This window comes from Dasypus novemcinctus, chromosome 5 (genome assembly GCF_030445035.2).
Source record: "Dasypus novemcinctus isolate mDasNov1 chromosome 5, mDasNov1.1.hap2, whole genome shotgun sequence".
Lineage (NCBI taxonomy): Eukaryota > Metazoa > Chordata > Mammalia > Cingulata > Dasypodidae > Dasypus > Dasypus novemcinctus.
The window spans coordinates 22,434,287-22,457,925 of NC_080677.1; the positions used below are offsets into that span (position 1 = coordinate 22,434,287).

The window sequence follows — 23,639 nt, forward strand, 5'->3', positions numbered from 1 at the left end:
CCATAAATACCATTTCCCCACATCTCAGCCAGTGGCTGCATGGGTGTCTTAGCATTCTCTCAAAGACTGGCCTGGAGTGCAGATATCCATCACGCTCCTGCCCAGATAATATGTAGAGCTTTGATTTATCAAATGCTTACTTCTTTTTTATAAATTTTACTTTTTTTTATATCAATATTACAAGTTACTCCATTAACACAAGACAATAACAACAATAACACTGAATCTGCTTTGGTCTGTGGTTACACTCCTCCTTTATGTTTGTTCACTTCTCAGTCTCGAAGGATTTGGAATGATGTCTGCTCTGACTGCTTCAGGCTGAGAGGGGGCTTAGATATTGGGGGACAGAGGGAAGGAACTGTTTTGCTTACAGTTGAGTATGCTCCTTGTTCTGGAGATGGGAATGGTCTATCCTCATCATTTTGTTAGCTCTCCAGGACAAGCCCCAAGAACTGGAGAGAAGGAGTTGTCCCCAAGTCTGCTGGGTATCAGGGCTCAACCAGCAGAGCAATAATGCAAAGATTTAAGTCTCTGAGAAATATATTTTACAGGTACTTTAAAAACTAGAGGTTCAAATAAAAGGAGGAGAAGAATCATGAGTAGGAGAATTATAAACAAGCGTAACTATGTTTTATACTGGAGAAATAGATTTTCACATATTCTCAGATAAGTCTTGCTGAGGTGGCTTGCGTATGGTGTCCAAACATTCCCAGAGCCCTGGGGAGCACTCCTTTTTTTTAAGGTACCAGGAACCAGTATGGAACTCAGGACCTCATATGTGGGAAGCTGGCACTCAACCATTGGGCGACTTCAGCTTCCCTGAGTTTTTTCATTTGTTCTGCTTGTTGTTTGTTTTTGTTTTTTCTAGGAGGCACCAGGAGCTCAATCTGGGACTCCCATTTGGGAAGCAGGTGCTCAACTGCTTGAGTCACATTCAGGGAACACTTGTGCTTGAGGCTGTTTACTGTGGCAGTTTGTGAAATCTGCCTGAGACCTGCATAAGCATATTTCTGGAATGAACTTCCAACTCACTTTAAAATCTCTTAGTCATAAAAACTGCTTTAATATTTCCCCCTTTTGATCAAGGTCTTTTTCCAAATGCATCACTGATTAATACTTGGTAAAAATTCCTCATTGCCAGAAAGGCTTATACCTGGGAGTCATGTCCCAGGTCAGGGGGAAGGTAGACATACTACTTTTTAATACCAAAAGGATATGTGATCATTTTAAAAAGCATTAAAATGTAAAAATATACAAAATAGGAAAAAAATGATTAGTGTTCCTCTTCAAAGGCAGGCACAAACATCTACCTGGAGAGAGGTCAGGTCTTGTGACCCAGGGCCAGGGTCTTGGGAGTTGGGCTCTTTGAGGGTTTTTGGAATTTGCTCTGAAGAAAAACTCTAGGCACACACAGGTCTTCTTTTTTGTTTACCATCTCTGAAACACGTACTCATTCACCACTTCTTCATAACCTATGTCCATAAAGAGCTGATCCAGGAATTCACCAGTGAAAAAATATGATCTGGTTCCATCTTGTCTAATGTAGAAGTTTACTCCAAGTTTGCAGCCAGGTTTAAATCTAAGCATAGCATGATCATACAGCCCATAGTCATGAAACAAGACATATCTGCCTGGTCTTAATACCTTGCAAACATTTTGTAAGACAAAGTGCATCTTATCAGGGTGGACAGCAGAGAGAACAAATATCAACATGACAACATCCATGGACTCTGCAGGAACATGTTTCAGAAGGTCAACTTTCGTCAGATCACACTGGAATACCGTGCATCTTTCTGGGTTATATAAAGGATTTTGCTTAACATATTCCACTGCTCTTGGAGAAAAATCACAAGGTATTCAGATCTTCTTCTAAAAGGGGGAATAAGCAGTTCCCAATCCCACAGTCAGCTTCAAGCAAAGTCAATTTTTGATCTTCAAACTCCCCACGTAATCTTAGCTCCTCAAACTCTCTGGTGGCCCAGTGCCTACCTTTGAAGAAATTAGTTCTGTTTCTTTTGTGAAAAAGGTTCTTTTGAGCCTCTTTTTCCAGTTTTTGCTGTTTAAAAGCAGACACCAAAGCTCGGTCTCTTTTCAGTTTCTCCTCTTCTTCAGGCTGAGAATCCTTGCCTGGAGCCCTTTCCTTTGCAAAGAAGCCATCTCATAAATTTACTGGTAATGCTCTTAATACTGCTGAAAATTCTCCATCCCTGTATAACCTGAAGAATCCACACTGATAATGAAGAGACAGGACTTTTTCAGATGGGTTTCCCTATGTCAAGTTTATGTCTCAGGCAGCAGGCAGCATCAGGGGCCCCGAGGCCAGCACCACACTTGGAGGTAGAATTCGGGAGCTGCCACGGGAGCACCCTGGCCAGTCATGGTGGCCCTGCGGCCCCGTAGCTGGGCTCCTGAGGCCAGAACTCTCAGCTCCAAACACTTACTTCTTGTCATGCACCCTGCTTTGCAGTCCTGCCAGCAACCCTGAAAGACAGGTGTTAGTATTATCCCAATATAAACGAGGAAATTGAAGCCTAGAACTAGTCTAATATTTCTCAGAAGTAAACTGTAGAAACAAGATTCGAATGTGGGCATTTCTGCTTCCACAGCCTGTGCTTTGAATAGCTCCACTCTCCTGCCTCCCCAGGAAGTCTCTGGAACTTCTCTAAGATCTACTGACCTCCAGAACTTCCCTTGGTCATAGGGTCAGGGACCTTGAGTATGGCACCTCCTTAGTAGTCACAGGCCCATGGGTGACCCAAGGATATCCAAAGATCTGCACACCATCCATTGGCCCAGCCTGCACGGGGGGCATGGACCCAGTTAGGGGACACTCTGTTATGTCCTATCTCTGCCACTGATTTGCGGATCTGAAGTCCAATAGCATTTGTGAAAGTAATGCCAACAAAAGGAATCTTCAAACCGTAGAAATTGGTGTTTCCCATACTCTGGAAAAGATAATACAACTCTAAAACTCTACCTGATACTTAAAATACTATTCTTTAAGGAAAAAAGCAATCGCTACCAATTTTGATAGCTCTCACAATATCTCAAAAGGTTTATAAAAAGTTTTCTTTGTAGCCAAAGTAGAGAGAGAGAAGAAAATTATCTCCCAATGCTTATCTAGCCTGTGGTACTTTGGCCTTGTCCTTGTATCTTCTCTGAGAAGAGCATATGACTTGGCTCTAACCTATTTAGAAAAAAGCATTTAGAGTATATGTGTTTTTTCTATCCATGATCTGGTTCAGGTTTGTTTTGTTTTGTTTTGTTTTTAAAAAATAGTGTTCAGTTCTCATCTTCAGAGCAGAAAATCAGCCTCTTAAAAATGAACAAATCCTGCATAGATGGAAAATGCAAACACATTTTGAAATTCTAGACAAAGGGGATACATCATACACAGCAAGGTAAATATGAATTAATTCCTAATAAATCTTTCTTTCTCATTAGATTTAAAACCCAGACATACTGACTGCCCATTATTTTCCCCACTTCTCGTTTTCTTAACACCAGATGAAAAGCCTGGAGAAAACTTGACCTTTCAATGCTCCAGAGGAAAATAACAACCTTACTTGGATATTCTTTGACAGCAATGAAAGAAAGAGTCCAACCTCGCAATATATAATAAAACTAAAGAACGTGTGAATATAATGAATGGTAATTTCTAAAATATGAGGAAGCTGCTGATCAGACTGCTAAAGGGTCATGTATTTGAGGTTTAGAAGTCTTTTTCTTCTTTCAGTCTTAGTTTGGCTTTAGATGAGTTTTGCAAGAATGAAAGGGGAAGGGCCCCTTAACCAAACCCACAGAACAGCGATTCCGGCAAGCAGTCGGGTTCCTCAAGTTCTGCGCACTCACTTCTGCTGCAGCTGACGAGTACAGAAGTGCCTTTCGCTGCCTCTGCTGCAACTTGGTTCTTTACTCAGAAGAAGGCACATCAGAGACTCGCTCCCCCTCTTCCCAGGCCCTGGCTTGCGTGGCTCTTTCTTAGGGTCCTGCAATCGAGAGGGGTGGGAGAGCGAGTATCTATCTGCGTGTCTCTAGTCTCCGCACGCCTATTGGCAGGTGTGAATGTGAGAGCGTGCAGGGTGTGTGTCTGAAGTGAGAGAGGAAGAGGAGGGGAGAGGGACAGACGTCCCCTAGCCAGTGACAACCCTTCAGTAGCCAGAGTGGTCTCCCTGGTGCAAAGCTCTGGAATGAAGGTCCCCGGGAAAATCCTCCTGGCTCTGCTCTCCCTCCTGCCCTTTCACACCGGAGGCTCTCCAGCCCACAGTGATGAGCTGGGCACCGGCCACTCCAGCGGCCACAGCTGCGTAGGTACGTAAAGATTTTGCCAATTTTTTTTTAATGTGAGCTTTCCATTGGGGTCCAATAGTTTCTATGGTAAATTGCTCAATGGCCTCAATAGCTGTAAGATTCCAAGCAAGGGGCCCATAACCTCAACTCCAAAGCAAGAATTTGAGCCTTACAGTAAGTAGTCAACACCATATATCTATGTTGAGGTTCACTCTATGATTGCTGGTTTGAATTGGTCAGAAAAGTCTTCCACTTCTGATGGTAGCCCAACACTGTGAAAGAAATGAACGGCACTCAGTTGTATACCTGAAAGTGATTAAAATGGGGAATTTTATGTTGTATATATGTCACCACAATAAAAACAATTTTTAAAAATATCTTCCACCTCATCGGTGATGGGAATCTATTTATCTTGGATAGGCATTGTAAGCACTGGAAATTCTTACCCCTTTCCAGAAGGACAGGAAACAGCCTGACACAGTAGTAAGAACATGGGATTTGATTTCAGAAAGGCACACCTGAATTTGAATCATTGCCCCCTTCCCCTGCCCATATCTTACTGGCTGTAAAACCTGGAGCAAATTACTTAGTCCTCCACAGGATGCTGTGTCTTTATTGGTGAAGTGTGTTATTAACATAATACGATCTCCACCTCATGGATATGCTGTGAAAATTAATTGAGACCAAGCATGTAAACTTATGATGTTTTCACACAGTGAGGACTCAACAAGGTTAGCTTCCTTCTTTCCCTCAGGGAATCCAGTCTTGGCAATAATAGACAGTCATCTAGAAGCTCTGACCTCAGGCCATTGACTTATCTTTTCATGAAGTGTTCTATTTACGATTTTTGTTTGTGTGTTTTGAGGGGAGTAGAAAGTAACATCATGTCTTTGATATTCACATCATACCAAGAATTTCAGACTAGCACAGGTATTTGGATGGGTCTGTCCATGGAGTGAAGGAGATTCTTAGAACTGAATAGTAATTGTTCAATGAACAAACCTCAAAATAGAAAAAATAGAATCCCAGCTGAAGAAGTCAAAGGAAAAAAAAAAAAAAGGACCTAAGAGGTAAATCTGGACGCAAATTCTGACACCTGTGGATTAATTTTAGAGACACATCAGAAAAATATCTGAAATCAGAACTTGTATGAAAAATCATGACTGTAAGTGATTGTATATGTTGGAGAAGACACCTCTAGTTTCAAAGTCCCCTTTTAAATTAAAATCTTAAGACGCAGATTCCTTGGGAATGTATTCTGCAGAGGGCTGGCAGGATAGGTCTGTGACCCTCTTGTAACCAGGACTGGGAGGTCACACTCAGTGATTATTTGCCGTCATTTCATTCGTTCAAGACAAAAACCTAAAACCTGTCTAATGGAAATGCATTTGAGAAAGACTCAAGTGAAATCAGTTCTACTTCTAGACTGGCTGCAAATTAATTTAATATGTTTGGATTTAGGTGAGTTGTCTGACCTGACTCAGGCCTGCACCTCAGAAATATGAATGTGATACTTATTCCCTTTCCTGCTTCATTCTCAATGAGACAATATAGAGTTAGAAGGAGGTGTTGAAGGGATTCAAGGATGGCTGTTGTGGTTATCCATTTCTGCATAACAAATTAAAATGATAACCATTTGTTATATATCTCTCATGATTTTGTCGGTCAAGAATTTGTTCAGGGCTCAGCTGGTGATTCTTCTGTTCCATGTATGATAGACTGAGGTCACCAGGTGACATTCAAAAGGTGAATTGATGGATCTGAAAGGTTCTAAGACAGCTTCCCTCACATGTTTGGCATGTCAGAGGAGGGGGAGGGCCAGAAGGTTGGTTCAACTGGGAATGTCCATCAGAGAACCTACACTTGACCTCGCCACCAGGGCAGTCACAAGGTAGCAGGACTTCTTACATGGTGGCTCAGGAGTCCCAAAGAGAGAATTCCAAGATAACAGAAAGTAAAGATGCCATTCTCTCAAGCCTGGATCTTGAAATTGGCATAGGATCCCTTTTATTGGTTGAGGCAGTCAAAAGTTCCTCCATCTAGACTCAAGGGGGGTCATAGATCCCTCTTTTGATGGGGAGCCATCTTTATTTGTCTCAAGGCTTCAGTATGGTTGTCCACTCTAATACCCCACAGCACCAAGAGCCAAGGGAGGCTGTTGTTGATTAGGTTTAATGATGGTGTACTACCCATTTCCCCACCAATTTCCTATTCTAGTTAACTACCTAGGTGACTTACCTGTGTCATCCTAACAAGAATGATACATGCAAGAGGAATCCATTCGTTTGACTAACATTTACTGAGCACTGTCTATTAGCTGAGCCATGTATTGAAGGTGGTCCAAACCCATGTCTTACTGTTTTAGGTTGGTTCCTTGAGAGAAAAGACTCAAAAATTTGAGTGTGGGGAGTTTATTGATAAATGCTCTTGGGAACAAAACCTGTGAGAGAGTAAGGAAGCAGGAGTGGGCAGAAGGAGACCGTTGTGAGGCAGTCATAAGAAAAGGCCTCAGTCGATCCCACAAAGAGCTATGGAGACAAAATGGTTCTCAGAGTTGTCCTGAAGTGGGTCCAGACAACCCCCCACCCCAACACTGAGCTTCCATTGGATTTGAACTGAGTCCAGGGGGGGACCATAACTTTGCCTGAAACAGTGTCCTCAAATGGAGGGCAATGTCTGAGGAGAAACTCTGGTGTGAGGCATCCACACCAATACTCTTGGCAGCTGGGGAAGTGAGTATCTCCTGAGAGAAATATGGAGGCTGCATTTACATACAGGGAAGAATGAGGGAAATGTCTTGGTGTACTGAGAAAAGCTCACTTGCCGCTGGTAGGTAAGAGGAAGAGCTTCATGAAACAGGTGGGAAAAGAGAAGGAATTGTTGGATTGTTGGTTGAACTTCTGCTATCTATCATTTGTTTTTTAAAAACTGTTTTAGTTTTCCAGATCTGCTATCACAAATACCACACAATGGGTTGATTTAAACAATGGGAATTTATTGGCTCATGGTTTTGAGGCTAAAAGGAGTCCAAAATGCAGACATTAGGAAGGCCTGCTTTCTCCCCAAGATTGTAGCACTCTGGTGCTGGCTGTGGGCAATCCTTTGGGGTCTTTGGTTTATATCTCTGCCTCCTGTCACATGGTGTTGTCCTTTCCTTTCTGGCTTCTGTGACTTCCGGGTTCTCTTTACAAAGCTTCTAGTAATCCAGATTAAAGCCCATCCCCATTCAATTGGGCCACACCTTACCTAAAACTAACATATACAAGAAGTCCTATTTACAATGGGTTCTCACCTACAGGGATGTGGACTAAAATTAAGATGGCTAAATTGGGGTCCATGATTCAATCTACCACAACACCCTAACAACTTTCTGATGGAAGGCTTTCAAGTTCATTGGCAGAAGGTCCTTCCCCCCCCAAAAAAAATTATTCCCACACATTCCTTCCTCATAAGAATATCCCTCTTGTACCAGACCCTATACTCTTAGCCATAGACACAAAGATGAATAATGATAACAACAATAATAAAGCCTCTGTTTTCAGGAAATTCATTTTCCAGTTTAGAGAAAAACAGCTATCTGGATCCACATTCAAATCTTTATGGTCCTTTAAAATTAATGATTAACTGGGTACTTCATACACTAGATAATAACCTGTTTCTTGGAATACTTACACTGCATCAATAACAGCCACTAGCCATTTCTTCCTCTCTGCAGCTCCTGGTAACAACTAATCTACTCTTGCTCTCTTTGGATTTGCCTATTCTATTCATTTCATATAAAGGGAAAATACTATGTGACCTTGCGTGACTGGATTCTTTCACTTGGCATGATGTTTGCAGAGTTCATCCATGTTGTTGCATGTGTTTGTATTTCATTCCTTTTTTAAAAGATATATTTTATTAGAGAAGTGGTGAATTTATAAACAGCCATACACTAATATGGAATTCCCATACAACACCACTCCAACAACACACTACATTGCTGTGGAACATTTGTTACAGATTATGAGATTATTTTAGGGTCAGTGTAGGTCATTCATACATTCTTACAAATTTTTCCATTTTATATACATTGTCTAGTTGTTGGTGTACAGTTTTTCATAGTGTCTTCTTATGATAGCATTTATTTCTGTGGGGTCAGTAGTAATGTCCCTGTTTTCATTTTTTATTTTATTTGGATCTTCTCTCTTTTTTTCTTTGTCAGTCTAGCTAAGGATTTGTCAATTTTGTCAATTTTCTCATGTTCATAAGCATTTGAGAAGAATGTGTATCTTGATGAAGTTTTGGGGTGCTAAGTTCTGTATATGTCTAATAGGTTTATCCCATTTATTTTATTGTTCAAGCTCTCCTTTTCTTTATTGATCTTCTGCCCAAATGTTCTATCCAGTGTTGAGCGTGGTGTATTGAAGTCTCCAACTATTATTGTAGAGAAATCTATTTCTCCCTTAAGTTTTGCCAGTGTTTGCCTCAAGTAATTTGGGGCATTGTGGTTAGGTGCATATACACTTATGATTGTTATTTCTTCCTGCTGAATTGCCTTTTATATAATGTCCTTCATTGTCTATAATAACAGTTTTGCTTTTAAAGTTTATTTCATCCAATATAAGTATAGCTACTCCAGCTTTTTTTTTTCTTTTCTTTTCTTTTTTGTCACTGCATGCATGGATTTTCTTCTTCCAGCTTTTCACTTTCAATCTATTGGTTATCTTTGGGTCTAAGGTGAATTTCTTGTAGACAGCATATTGATGGCTCATAGTTTCTTATCCATTTCACCAGTCTGTGTCTTTTGATTGAGGAGTTTAATCCACTAACTCCCCCATTTTCTGGGAAACAGAGCTTCCTAGTTCCACCATGGAATAGCTCCTGAGGTGTCTTGTACCACCAGTGGAGGATGGGCACTGGCCTCCATGGTATGGAGTGCTCTACTCATGAATCTTACTGCAGATGGGCAGTCTCCTCCTTCCATTCTTTCTGTGATGTTACAAGATGCTCTTCTGGTGTCCTGGACTCCCTGACCATGTGCTTTATATAGCTCTGGGTAATTACTAACTGCTCTGCAGGATGAGTTGACTCTTGGAGCTCCTCACTCTGCTACCATCTTGTCCCTCCTTCCTACTTCATTCTTTTTTAATGGCTGAATAATATTCCGTCATATATGCGTACCACATTTTGTTTATCCATTCTTTCATTGATGGACGCTTCACTTGTATCCATTTGTTGGCCTTTATGTACAGTGCTGCCATGGATATTAATGTACAAGTTTTTGTGTAGATGTATGTTTTCAATTCTCTTAGGTATAAACCTAGGGGTAGAATTACTGGAAATTGAGGAAACTCCAAACTCTTTTCCAAAGAGGCTGTACTATCTTACATTCCCACAGTAATATACAAAGTTTCCCATTTCTTCACATCCTCACATACACATGTTATTATCCACCTTTTTTTCTTAGAGTTATCCTAATGGGTGTGAAGTGGTATCTCATTATGGTTTTGATTAGCATTTCCCAAATAAAAATGCTATTGAATCTCTTTTCATTTGCTGGTTGGCTATTTGTATATCTCCTTTGGAGAAATGTCTGTTCCAATTCTGTGCCTATTTTTTAACTGGGTTATTGGTATTTTTGTTGTTGAATTGTAAGAGTTCTTTATATATTCCAGGCTTATCGGGTATATGATCTGCAAATTTTTTTCTTCCATTCTGTTTGCTGTTTTTTCACTTTCTTGTGTAGATTCTGTTGAAGCACAAAAGTTTTTCATTTAGATGAAGTCCAATTTACCTACTTTTTTTCTTTTGTTTCTTATGTTTTGGGTAGCACATGTAAGACCCATATTTTTTAACTGTTGTTGCCGTTATTGTTTCCCTGTTGCCTTATGCCTATTCCTTTATTTTGTCTCTTGGGGTTGTAGGTAACTAGAATCAGCTTGAGCTAGATGAGCACAAAAGTAGGAAATTTTCTCTTGGCAATTCCAGGAATGAATTTTGGAATCCATAGGCAGGAAAATAGAGCCAAGCCTAAAAAGGAGCCAGGAGCCAGGAAATAATGGCTTCCAGGGGCCCAAGGAATTCTCTCTCCTGGTCTCTCAGTGCTACTTCCATCTCTGTCCCTACAGATCAGCTAAACTTACTGCTCTTGGTCCACAGCCTTCAGCTGACTATGCACGCCCCAGTCTTGAGTTTACAAGTAATTACTCCAAAACATATAGAGACACTCTCTTTCTGGTTGCCAATTCCAAGTTCTTAGTAGAAAGAATCAAAGCTGTGTTCACCCCTATACCACTAGCAAGAAGCAAGTGGTCTTGGCACAGACATGGCACTGAGATGGCTGCCAAAGTCCATACTTGGGACTCTTCCACTTGAGGATTTTGGGGGTGATTGGGTGGGTGAGGGGAGCTCTCACAGGAGGGCGGATTGTTGTGAGCTGGATAAATACCGAAGAAGGTCCCATCACAGAAGTTACTGAGCTGTGGAGTCAACATCCCCATCATAAACAAACAACCACACCTCTAGTCCCAAAAAGAACCCTTTGAAGTGGGGAACTAGTAGGCCTGGAGGGCATGGACTTGACTCTTCCAAAATCTGAACTAAACTGTGCAAAGCACCCATGTCCCTTTTCTCAATTTACCATAATATGTTTGCGCTGCACTATACATGCTGTGTGATCGCTAAGCAAATGCTGACACTCCTGCTTGAACAGGCAGTGCTTCTTTCTGCCGTTTTTTCAATATTAAGGAATCAATAATACGACATGCCCATTTTTGCAAAACACCATTTTCTTTACATGGGTGATTAAAGGGGAATGTAATCCTTACATTTATGTTTCTAAATCACTGACATTTAAAATAATTCGTTAAATGTTGGGGTATTTTTAATGCATTATTTAGTGCCTAGGAGGGATTTTAAAAGTTAAACAAACAAAGAAAACAACCCTTTTCCCCCTCATTCATGTTTAGTCAAATATATAAAATGCTTTCAAAGTCAAGGTATAACCCTTCCCCCGACCCACAAGGTGGTCAGAGAAGCAGCCATGGTATAAATGATAAAGAGGCAGAAATGGTACCATTCACACCATAAATGGCAAAATGATACGGCACTGACAAAAATAGGAAACATTTAGACAGAGCCAGAAGAGAAGGTTTAAAATGTATTATCACAACTTATAATTACAGAAAAATTCATTTTCCCTCTTTATCTGGAAGGGAATAAGTGCTCGTACACTGCCCTTCCGGCTGGTAGCAGAAAACATTTCATCTTGGCGCTCGCGTTTCAGCTTCATCTCCTTGGCTTCGCGGCCCTCGCCTCCAGCCTGGGCTGCCCGCCTGGCGGCCCACTGGTGCCCTGGGCCCTGCTGCCCTCTGCCCTTTGCCCCTCACTGTGATGAATCCCTTTCATACTTTCTCCTCTTCTTAATCTTCTACGTGTATCTTTTAAAACTACCATTGAATTTAATCCCAACCTTAGCACGAATGATAGGTTTCTGATCATCTGGACTCCCTCTGCGCCCACACTGGCCTTTTGTTCCCTGGATTGTTCTGGGGCCATAAGCCCGAAGATGAAGACCACAGAGACGCTGGAGACGGAAGGCCACAACTTTGGGGAAAGGCCACCAAGTGAACAAAACCAAAAGAATCTCAGCTGAAGGCATGCTTTTCTTCAGGAAGAGAGAGATTTTTTTAATTTTTATTTTTTTGGTAAATTGAATTACAGTTGAAATGTGCTATGGGAAAGAGAAAAAAAGAAAATTGAGAAGCCTTAAGCAGAGTTAAAATCCCCAATAACTTATAATGTGCTCATCTCTCTCTATTTATATTTGCTATCTTCCTAGAGAGGATGAACACCAAAATGTTAATAGCAATTATATGGTTATCTCTATGTGGAGAGGTTACAAGCAACTTATATTTTCTTTTACGTGCTTTGTTGAATTTTCCCCATTTTGCAGATGAGATTGTGGAAGTAATAATAAGGCATAGTCATAACATAATCATGGAAGTGACATCTAATCATATACATATACATTCTGCCCTCACTCAGGGGAGAGGATTAAAAAAGGCAAATACACTAGAAAGCAGAAATATGATAATTCTGCCTACCACATATAGAAAAGGGGGGAAAAATACCTTCAAACTTAATGCCTAGCTCATATTACAAAACAGGATTTATATGGCTTGACCACAAAGTTGCTCACCAAATAGGCATGAACACAAAATGGAAATTAATAGATAAAGAGTAAACAGCAGATTAAACAGGGTTTTGATTGTTTTTGTTTTTTGATATGGGAGCTTCTCTTCATGGACACTCTGGGAATATGGAAGGAAAAATAAATCTCTCCAACACTAAGCCCTTTGTATAATAAACTGTCATTTTTCAATGCTGGTAAAAGAAGACAAATCCCTGCCTAAATCTTTCTTTGGAAAAAATCCATCTGTTAAAATATAGCTTCCGCAATTTAACAAAATTCAAATGCAAATTAGAGCAGATTAGTTTGTACTTTATTTTATTAAACCTAAAGTCCCCCCAGGTTCTTTCAAATAAAAACAAGTACAAGAAGGAATTCTTATTATGATGGCATGAGGGGTTGGTAATTCCTCTCTACAAAAGACAAAGTATAAAACTGGAAAGGGGAAGCGGACTTGGCCCAGTAGTTAGGGCGTCTGTCTACCACATGGGAGGTCCGCAGTTCAAACCCCGGGCCTCCTTGACCCGTGTGGAGCTGGCCCATGCACAGTGCTGATGCACACGGGGAGTGCCCTGCTACGCAGGGTGTCCCACACGTAGGGGAGCCCCACAAACAAGGAGTGCAGCGCGAAAGAAAGTGCAGCCTGCCCAGGAATGGCGCTGCACACACAGAGAGCTGACACAACAAGATGACGCAACAAAAAGAGGCACAGATTCCTGTGCCACTGACAACAACAGAAGCGGACCAAGAAACAAGACACAGCGAATGGACACAGAGAGCAGACAACTGGGGTTGGGGCGAGGGGAGAGAAATAAATAATAAATAAATAAATAAATAAATAAATAAATAAATAAATAAATGGAAAAATGTCACAAGCAACTATTTCACAATGCTGGAAATCAACCAGAGGCACACAATGAATTGAGAAACATTTATTCTTGAAAAACTGCTAGAACTTCAGGCAAGAATAGTGGGACTCTGTGTCTTCTTGCCTGGAACTGTTCCCATCTGCCCTACCCTCAGCTTGGTTACTGAAGAACTGGTTGCAAAAACCAGTAGCTTTACTGTTAACGGGACAGACTTGGTTAAATCAAGTTTCAAAATGCAATGGCTTTTTTGGAGAAAAGTACTGGACTCAACTGGAGGTGAGCAAAAACATGCAGTTTCTCTAGTCCAAGGTTTGTTCCCAGATGGAACAAAGGAAACGTAACAGGGAGATCCTGGAAATTAGAGAGTCATAGAAGGGCTAAGACAAGCTCTTCAAACATTCCTGATTCATTGAGTAAATATGCATATGTGACGGAGACAAGAAGGTGTCCAGTGAAAAGCTAAACTCAATGAAGATGTGAAAACTGGCGGCAGCCTCTGACTGGCATTTCCTAAGCCACACAGAGATCTACCAATACAGGCTGGAAGGCTTACGAACTTAATGCATTTAAGCACAAGCTTTGCCCAAATTATTGGGTTGGCCCTAAACTATATAGACACAGGGGCTATCCTTAGAAAGCCAGGAGAAGAAGTAAAACCAAGAATAGAAAAACTGAGCTGACACCTCAGTGGCTGAACACTGTGGGGGAGATAGATTCTGCAGTTTAAGTCCAGACCAGTTGCTGGAAAAGAAAATCCAACATCCCTCAGAAAAAGAAAATAGACTTTTAAAACTTTGCTATAATGTATATAAAAGATACAGTTTTCAATAAAAAATTACTCAACCTACAAAGAAACAGGAAAGAGAAACCAATAATCAGGGGGAAATGTAGTCAGGAGAAGTTGACTTTGAATGGGGTTAGCAAACAATGACTTCACAGTACTAATATAAATGTCCAAAGAATTAAAGAAAACCATGGTAAAACAATTAAAAGAAAATATTATGACAATGATTCAGTTCTTAGAGAAATTCAATAGAGATATAAAATCTATGGTAAAGAACCAAATGGAAATTCTAGAACTGAAAAATACTATAGTTTAATTGAAACTTTTATTAGATAGTTTCAATAGATGATTTGAGCTGACAGAAGAAACACTAACAAACTAGGTCTAAGCAAGAACTTCCTCTACATGATAAAATATATTTAAGGAAAAGCCACAACTAATGTTATACTCAATGGTGGAAAGACATAGATTTCCTCCGAAGATCAGAAACTTGGCAAGGATGTCTGCTTTCACAACTTCTATTCAACATTGTACTGAAAATTCCAACCAGAGTAATAAAGCAAGAAAAGGAAATAAAAAGCATTCAAATAGATAAGAAAGAAGTAAAATTATGTCTGGTTGTAGGTGATATGACCTTTTACATAGCAAATCCTGAAGAAAATTAAAGGTAATAAACAGATTCAACATAGTTGCAGGATACAAGAATAACATGCAAAAATCTGTTGTATATATACCTAGCAATGAACAATCTAAAATGAAGCTAAGATACCAACTCCATTTACAACAGCATTAAATACTTGGGAATAAATTTAGTAGAAGAAATATAATAACTGTATATTGAAAACTAAAAAATATTGCTGAGAGAAATTATGGAAAATTTTAAATAAATGGAGAAGTTGGATTAATGGAAATGTAATTAATGGATAAAAGGATTCGAAGACTCAGTATTGTTAAGATGACACTATTCCCCCAAATGGATCTATAGATTAAACACAATTCCAGTGAAAATCCTGGCAAGCTTTAGAAATTGGTAAACTGATCCCAAAATTTATATGGAAATGCAAAGAATCCAGAAAATCCAATCCATTTTGAAAAAGAACAACGTTGGGAACTTACGCAACCTGATTTTAAAACTTACTACAGTAACTAAATACTAGTATTTAGTTAACTACTGTAACTAAATACTACCTTAATTAAAACAGTGCAATATTGTCTAAGAATATATGTAGATAAATGGAACAAAGTTCCAGATACATAAATTGAACTAGAAAGTCCAGAATAAACTCATACATTTATGGGCAATTGATTTTCAACAAAGGTGCCAAGGTAATTCAAAGGGGAAAAGAGTCTTTTCAACAAATGGTAACAATGGGATATCCATATGCCAAAAAAAGGAAGGACTTACATCCTTTCTTCCAACTTTATGAAATAATGAGCTCAGAATGGATCATAGACCTAAATAGAAGAATAAAGTTATAAAACTTATAGAAGAAAACATGAGAAAATTCTTTTGACCTTGCATTAGGCAAAGATTCTCCGATATGATCTCAAAAGCACTATCAATAAAAGAAAAGTTGATTAATTGTACTTTTCAAATGTAAATACCTTTGCTCTTCAGAAAACATCATTTGAAAATGGAAAGATTAGCTACAGACTGGGGACAATATTTGCAAATCATATAGACTTTATTATAGCAATGAATCCTTTAATTAAAGTGATTTATCATTTCACTATCAAAATAAAGTGCCTTAAAAGCTGCAGGGTGACAATTAAAAGCATATGGATTTCAAGGTAGATGGATTTGGGTTTGAATCATCCCTTAGCTGCTGCTTATCTGAAAGGTCTTAGATATATTTCTTAAACTCGTGAGCTTCATATTTCTCATCTATAAAATGGGGAGCAATGTGTGTGAGAATTAAATGCGATAAAGTTTGTGGAAACACCAAGCGGAGAACCTGAAACCAAGAAGATGTTCTAGAAATGTCATTTCATATTTTCCTAAAACTTTTTGAGATAGAAAGCAGCTATTGTAAAACTGACTCAGTAAGAAATTGTTTGATAAAATATAATTTTCTTCTGATGATAAAAAAGTATGGTCTTCATAGATATTTTCGAAAATACAGAAAAGTATTTTTTAAATGAGTAAAACCAACTGTAATCCCAAAACCCAGATTACCATTATTGATATGCTGATTTATTTCCTTCCAAAATTGTCTAGATAAATATGCAGTATAGATAGATCTTGTTTTTTCATTTTTTGGTTTTTTTTTTTTTATTGTGGGGGAGGTACCGGAGATTGAACCCAGGACCTCATACATGGGAAGCAGGTGCTCAACCACTGAGCTACGACTGCTCCCCAAGGAGAATGGTTTTTCCATTTGCTTGTTTTTAGGAGGTACCAGGGGTTGAACCTGGGACCTCATAAATGGGAAGCAGGCACTCAACCACTTGAGTTACATCCACTCCCCTAGATCTCTTTTTATTATTTTCTTTTATTTCTAAATGAGGATTCATAAGCAGATAATTTAGCAGGAAATATTGTCTTTTTCTTTCAGTGGAACATTTGTAAGAACTGTACAGTAGTAAGCAGTTGCTGACAGGTGAAAACTTTTCAAGGTAGCAAACAGATTTGCAGATAAAGACTGTAAATAGTGTTTGCATGAATTCACAGAGTATAGTCTAAGATTCTCTCTCTCTCATCTATCCATCCAATACTTCTATATATCAATCCTCTATCTCTCTATCCCTGTCTATTCTAGATTTCAATAGAGAAGTAAACTGAACTATGGAGACACACTTTATCTGAAAGTAAGTCAAATTGGTTAACGTCTTTAAACAAGATCTGGCTTTGCCATTTAGCTTTATACAGAGGACTTTTTTTGGTAATGTGAATGAATAAGTGGGAAGTTCTAACATTATGACTACATATATATATATAGAATGCATTAAAACAAAAACATTTTATTAAAAATATTGTATAAGCAAAAATTGTACTCAAAGAACAGTACTTCAAATTTCCCAACTCTTACTGAATATATTGTGTTTCAATAAGCTTTAAGTGAAATAGTAACATATAATTAAAAGATAAGCCTCAAAAAACATACAAAGAAATAAAAAAACAAAAAGAAAATTAAAAATATATATATGTATATAAAGAAAAAGATACACCTCAGGTAAATCTTTTTGTGTATTTCCCAGAAATAGAGAAAGTGAGAGACTGCATTGACTAGGTAACAAATGATTTTGCAAGTTAGGTGGCTTCTAGGTCTTTGGGTTTTGACAGAATTGAAGGGGACTTAATAGAGCCATCAGGTGACAGATCATATAAAATAATTTTCAATGATATATCGCATTATGATTTTTTACATTTAACTCAGAAGGAGTGCAAAGAATTGAGTGATATTGTTATATCAAAAGTCCTTCCATTTTCATCTATTTACTTAAGTGAACATGTTTTCTCAGCACTTAGATCTTCAGAAAAATGAAAAATAGGAACAGAATTGATGCTGAACCTTGTTGCTTCATATGAATAAGTAATATTCTTCCACAGATATGGGTGCTTGTATTAGTCAGGATTCTCCAGGGAAACTGAACTGACAGATGATATATATATATAAATATTATGAGATTTATTATAGTAATTAGCTCATGTGACTGTGGGGATGGGCAGAGCCAAATTTCACAGGACTTGCTGTAAGTGGGGAGCTCTGATAAGGTTTCCCATGAATTTCCCCAGGAGAGGCTGGCTTGTTGAAGTAGAGATGGAAATTCTCCCATCTGACTGCTGAAACCATCAGTTCTCTATTTAAGGCCTTGAATGAAATTTTACTCATTGCTGAAGGCAATCTCCTCTGTTGATTGTAGATGTCAACAGCCATACATGCAATCAACTTACTGATGATTTAAGTCTGTGAAATACCTTCATAGTTACAATCAGACCAGTGCTTGCTTGACCAAAGAACTTGGGCACCATAACCTGGCCAAGCTGATGCATGAACTTAACCATCACCCATACACATCTCCTTAAACCAAGCTTAATCATTAAACAAAAATAATAACAGTCATATTTTTATCTAACATAATTCAACTTTCATGCATACAACCTGAAACATACTAACTTTTTACCCAAAGAGGGTGAAAGTCCTTTTTCCCCAAAGAGGGTGAAAGTCCTTGGTTAATGCTCACTCTTAAACTTGATGACCCGTAACTTAAATACTATAACGTGAAGGTAATACAACTTATGTCACATGGTAACAGGATAATATAGGGAAGAAAACAAAGATATTTGCAGTATATATACAAACAAATTCATAATAAAACAAAAGGAAAAATATTCTTAACCCTGATAGTCCTTGTTTCTGTAACTGGCCACATGGTCACAGTTTACGTTTACAACTTTCTTCTTCCATTACCCATTCCATATTCCATTTACCCCCAGCAAGCAACACAGCTGGCCGTCAGTCTTTGCTGCGATCCAAACCTTCATTCCTGAAGTTTCTGGGCCATTAGTGGTTCTTCCTGGATTGGGTTGTTCCAGTTTTCCATTGACTTTAATCAAAGGGCATGGTAGTACTAAGAGACACCTTAAGGCATCTCCTATATTCCAGGCAAATATTTTTTTTACCTACCCTGAGGAGTAGCAGTCCTATTTCTCCTTGATATTTGGGATCAGTTATCCCAACCAGTACAGTAAAAACCTTCTTTGCCTGCTGATTCAGAGGCATGGGGAATCCCAAGTGGCTGGGTGGCAGTCTTTCCTTCCAGTTCAATGGAATCATTGTTGTTTCCCAGTTGAAGCACTCCTACTTTGGGGACAAAGACCTGAAGACCAGCAGGACTCAAGGTTGCAGGGACAGGAAGCAAAAAGTTTTCTATTGGGTAACCAGGGGTAATAGTGAATAATGCCACTCCCATTTCCACCCCTTGATTCCTGGCCCCTTGACTCTTGGCTAAGGCAGAAACAGCACTATAGTGTGGATGCTGATTTAGAGCATATACAATGTCCTGGAGAACAGTGTCGCAGCCCTGCAAGCTCTTGCCACCAGTTGGTGCCGTAACTGAATCTTCAAAAGGCCTTCCCACCATTCTGTCAATCCAGCTGCTTCAGGCTGATGGGAAATGTGGTAAGACCAGGGAATTCCACGAGTATGTGCCCATTCCCACACTTCATTTCCTATGAAGTGGGTCCTTGATCAGAAGCAATGCTGTGGGGAATACCATGATTGTAAGTCCACAGACGGTAGTTTTGCCAGAAGTATTGCATGCACGGAAAACAAGCCCATATCGGGGGATGTGTCTATTCCAGTAAGAACAAAACATTCCCCCTTCATGATGGAAGTGGTCCAATGTCATCAACCTGCCACCCGTAGCAAACTGATCACCTTGGGAAATGGTGCCATATCGGGGGCTGAGTGTAGGTCTCTGCTGCTGGCAGACTGGGCACTCAGCAGTGCCTGCATCTTTAAAAATTAAAAATAGGAACATAATTAATGTCGAACCTTATCTTTTTATATGAATAAATAATATCTTTACATAGAAATAAGTGCTAATTGAAAAGCTCCAACCATCTCGTTAATAGGTGCAATTCCAATAAAACTTCACCTTTATTGTTTTATACTTTTTATAAAAAATTTTGTATATATTGCTTCAATCAATTAATTTTACTAATAATGAAAACTTAATCCAGAGGAATTTTTAATACTTGGAGCATTATATTCATAAGTAATTTAAAATTTTATTTAAATTTTATACATATTTTAGTGTTGAAAAATATAATAACTGTGTGATAAATACTTTCAAGCACAAAATACATTATATTAAGATAAAATCCAATGCTTGAAGAAGAATTCAAGGAAGTAGGATTTTCACTGAAATATGATTTTAAGGAGGGGAATTATCAATGAAAAATTTCCCACTGTAAATAAGAATTTGATCACATATTTTATGAGTAGATGAAAGTGAGCATAAATCATTACAGTATTTAGATTCTTTTGGATACAATTTAAAGAGTAACAGTTTTATTTTAAAATATTAATATTTACAATTTGCCCAAAATTATATCCATTGGTACTATTTAAACACATATCCATTAATGATTTCTAATATCCATTAAGATGTGTAAGGAGCATACTCCTAGTTGCATGTTTGAACACCAGGAATCCCTTCCAACATAGCCCAGGACAACTCATCAAACAAGACCATAGCGACTTATTGAAGATATAGTCACACCAAATTCACTGCAGATCACTTGAACATCCTCATTGACATTTTCAACCAAAAACATTACCCAGGTAAGCAAACAAAAACTTGCTTTAGAAATTAACACGAGAGTCTAGAATCCATATTTAGTCTCAGAATGATGAGAAAGATACTTGTTCCAGAGAAGAACAGGGTCTGAGGAAGCCTTAGAAACAAGCCAAGACCACTGGCAAGATCACCCAGTAGAGGTTCAAGACAGAGAAGCCAGACAGTATCATGCCTCCTATATCACTTCCCAATTAGGCACTCTCATCAAGGCACTTAAGAACAACCCTTACCCTGGGATTGATTCCAGAGAACAACCTGCTAAAAAAAAAAAAAAAACTGGGGTTCCAGAGTCAAGAGTCCAGATTTGTTTCAAAACCAAGGATCTAGATTCCATGTCCAGAGAAAAAGAGAACCTGTTGAGGTCTTAGAACAAAGACAAGACCAAGGGCAAAATCTCTGAGATGAGAGAGTTCAAGACATAGAAGCTACACAAAGTATCACCAGTGTCACTAGCAACTGTTTTATTTCTCTGGAAACAGAATGAGGGAGCACAAAAACAAGTTCAGTGTATCTAATATCATCATCCTGGGCCCCAAATCTTACTCTCTCACTCTTTCTGGGACTGCACCCATCCTTTTGATCAAGTTGAGCATCCTGGAAATGGTAAGCAGGACTTTTGAAGGCAGAGACAAGTCCAAGAGGCACTCCACAGCCCTACTGACCCAGCCTGGCTCTAGAGTCGAGCAGAGCTTGAGGACAGTGAAAATAAAATGAATATATATCATTTTGTAATCATCATAGTAATAATTGAGTCAGGAAAAAATCATCGGTATATATAAAAACCTTGAATATTTTATGAAGAACAAGAAATATATTGTCTCAAAGAATCTCCCCACAAATTACTTATAAATTACAGAAGGAAAATTGGTGAATTTTCAATGGAGAAACTTGGCAGAGTCTGCCTTAACCAAGGGCTTGAGATTCATTTCACCAGCAGTAACACAGACAGACATGAGGTACCTCCTGATGTGAAGCATCTAAGAAGACACAGTATTCTTTCTGTGGAATTACTGCCAAAGGTGCATAATTTAATTTAATCATAAGGAAACACCAGACAAGCAAAACTGAGTGACATTCTGCCAGCAGACCCATACTGTCCAACAATGGATTGAATAATTGCAGTAAGGATGGAGAGAAAGGATGCTAACTCAGGGAATGGTTAGAGAGGAAGTCTCCTGAAGAGCTACCTTCAATATGTAGTATGTGCTACTATTTACACGGGGAAAAGGACACAGATTCAGAGACCTGTTAATGCCTAAAATTTCTCTCCAAAGGTGCTCAAGAAAATGGTAACGTTAGTTATCTCTTGGGAGGAGAGGTGGAAAACTGGGGTGGGAGATGGCAATGTTTTTTACTTTAATCTTTTTTCTTTTTAGTTTTTGTCGTAGTAACATATAGACAACTCAGAATTTCTCATTTTAACCACTTTTACTGCGCAGTTCAGTGGCACTGATTCTATTCACAATGTCGTGCTCCCATCACTATCATCCACTAGCTCAACTTCTTCCTCACCCCGAACAGAAACTCCGCATGCATTAAGCACTAACTCCGTCCTCACCCTCCCCACCGTGACCCCAGCTATCCGCTCTCTGACTCTATGGAGTTTGCTTGTTACAGGTATTTTATATAAGTGAGATCATAAAGTCATACAAAAAAAATGTGTAAAACGTGCATAGTTGTTGCTGTTGTTTTTATTTAAGGACTACAGAGCAAAATGTTTGGAAACTATTGGTCTATACTCGACATTCTACAGCAGGGGTTCTTAATCTTTCTTGTTCCATGGGCCCTTTGCCAGTCAGGTGAAAACCACGGACCCCTTACTAAGTCCACACTATGCTGTGTGTTATTTAGTAAATATATCACACCCGCATCAACACGTCCCCACAAGAATCATGCTCTTTTGAATTTCAGTTCTAGCTCACGGACTGCTGGTTAAGAACCCCTGTTCTACAGCATAAGGCCCGTAATCTGATCTGATAAGGCCCGTAGTCTGATCCCCAAGGCTCTTCTGCTCTGGCCACTTCCTGCTTCTCTCACTATTCCTCTCCTAAGGTCTCTGGGCTCTAGCCTTGGCCAACTCCTCTCTTTCTCACTCCAAGCCTTGAATGTGCCACTATGCTCTCTCTGAAGGCCTTCCTGCCTTTTTTGCCAGATGAGATACCACATCACTTGGGATTCAGTTTAGCTGCCGTCTTAGCCAGGAAACTCTCCCTACTTACCCTAGGTAGAATTAGTTTCTTCCTTCTTTGTGCTCCCAGAGTATTAAAAGGTCTGCCTATCACAGCACTTACAGGTTTCTGGAATTATTTAGCCATCAGTCTTCCCAGCTGGTCTGTGACTTTTCCTATTCGTCTGTGTATCCTGAAGCTTCTGAGCACAGAGTAGATGCTAATAAATATGGTGATGAGGAAATAAGAAGATGGATGTCACCTGGAGTCTGCAGGCTCATTTCTTAGTTATTAATTTTTAAGACATTTCTGAATTTAGCAAACCAAACCTCCTGTGTTTCTCAGCACAGCCTGCTAATTTCCTCTCCTGGCCACTGTTAGGGCTCACTTGCCCCGAAAGTCCCCAGCCCTTGTTCTCACCAGTAATTGTCCAATGTAGCGTCTCTCTTGCTGCCAAGGTTCTTGGGAAAGTTGGCAATTTGGCACTCAGTGAGCATTTTCTCATAGAAGCCATCTTCCAGGTGGTGGCAAGTTTAGGCCACAGAAGCCTAGTCAGCTCAAAATGTAGTAAAAATGCTAGATGTTTGCGATAAAAGAAAATTCAGCCATGGAAAACCAAAACCATTGTTGATTTTTCAACATGAGTTTTGAAAATTCTGAGTTTCTATTTTTAAAAGTGACCATGGAGGGTGTGTCTCTTCCCTGTGGTGGTCTCAGCAGGTGGGAGAGGAATCAACATTTGTTGAACACCTACTGTGTGCCAGGACCATGTGTCGTTGTTGTTGTTTGAGGTCCTGGGGCCGGGGGCTTGAACCCGGTACCTCTTGTGCAGGAAGCGGGTGCTCAACCACCAAGCCACATCCGCTCCCCACCTACGCTTTTTTGTTGTTGTTCTTAGTGCTTTATTTACGTGCATTTCCTCAATAAACATTTAAAACAATTATGGTAAAGAAGCCATCATTTTAAAGACGAAGAAGCTCTGAAGTCCATGCTCTTAACCACAATAAGACTGTAAATGACCTTTTCTGGAAAGGATGATCATATTTTAT

The 23,639-nt window shown here is 39.3% G+C and overlaps 1 protein-coding gene and 2 pseudogenes across 1 annotated transcript in view; 2 read left to right on the forward strand and 1 right to left on the reverse strand.

Moving 5' to 3' along the window:
- Positions 1–1,321: 1,321 nt before the first annotated feature.
- LOC101421045 (tRNA N(3)-cytidine methyltransferase METTL6 pseudogene) lies at positions 1,322–2,157 on the reverse strand (annotated as a pseudogene).
- Positions 2,158–3,844: 1,687 nt separating this feature from the next.
- AOAH (acyloxyacyl hydrolase) overlaps positions 3,845–23,639 on the forward strand; it is a 216,151-nt gene continuing 196,356 nt past the window's right edge. Inside the window, exon 1 of the mRNA XM_058296776.2 lies at positions 3,845–4,311. Within this exon, the coding sequence (XP_058152759.1) occupies positions 4,191–4,311 (121 nt within the window). The 5' untranslated portion in view covers positions 3,845–4,190. The remainder of the gene's footprint in view (positions 4,312–23,639) is intronic.
- On the forward strand, positions 19,116–20,822 carry LOC139438947 (double homeobox protein A-like; annotated as a pseudogene).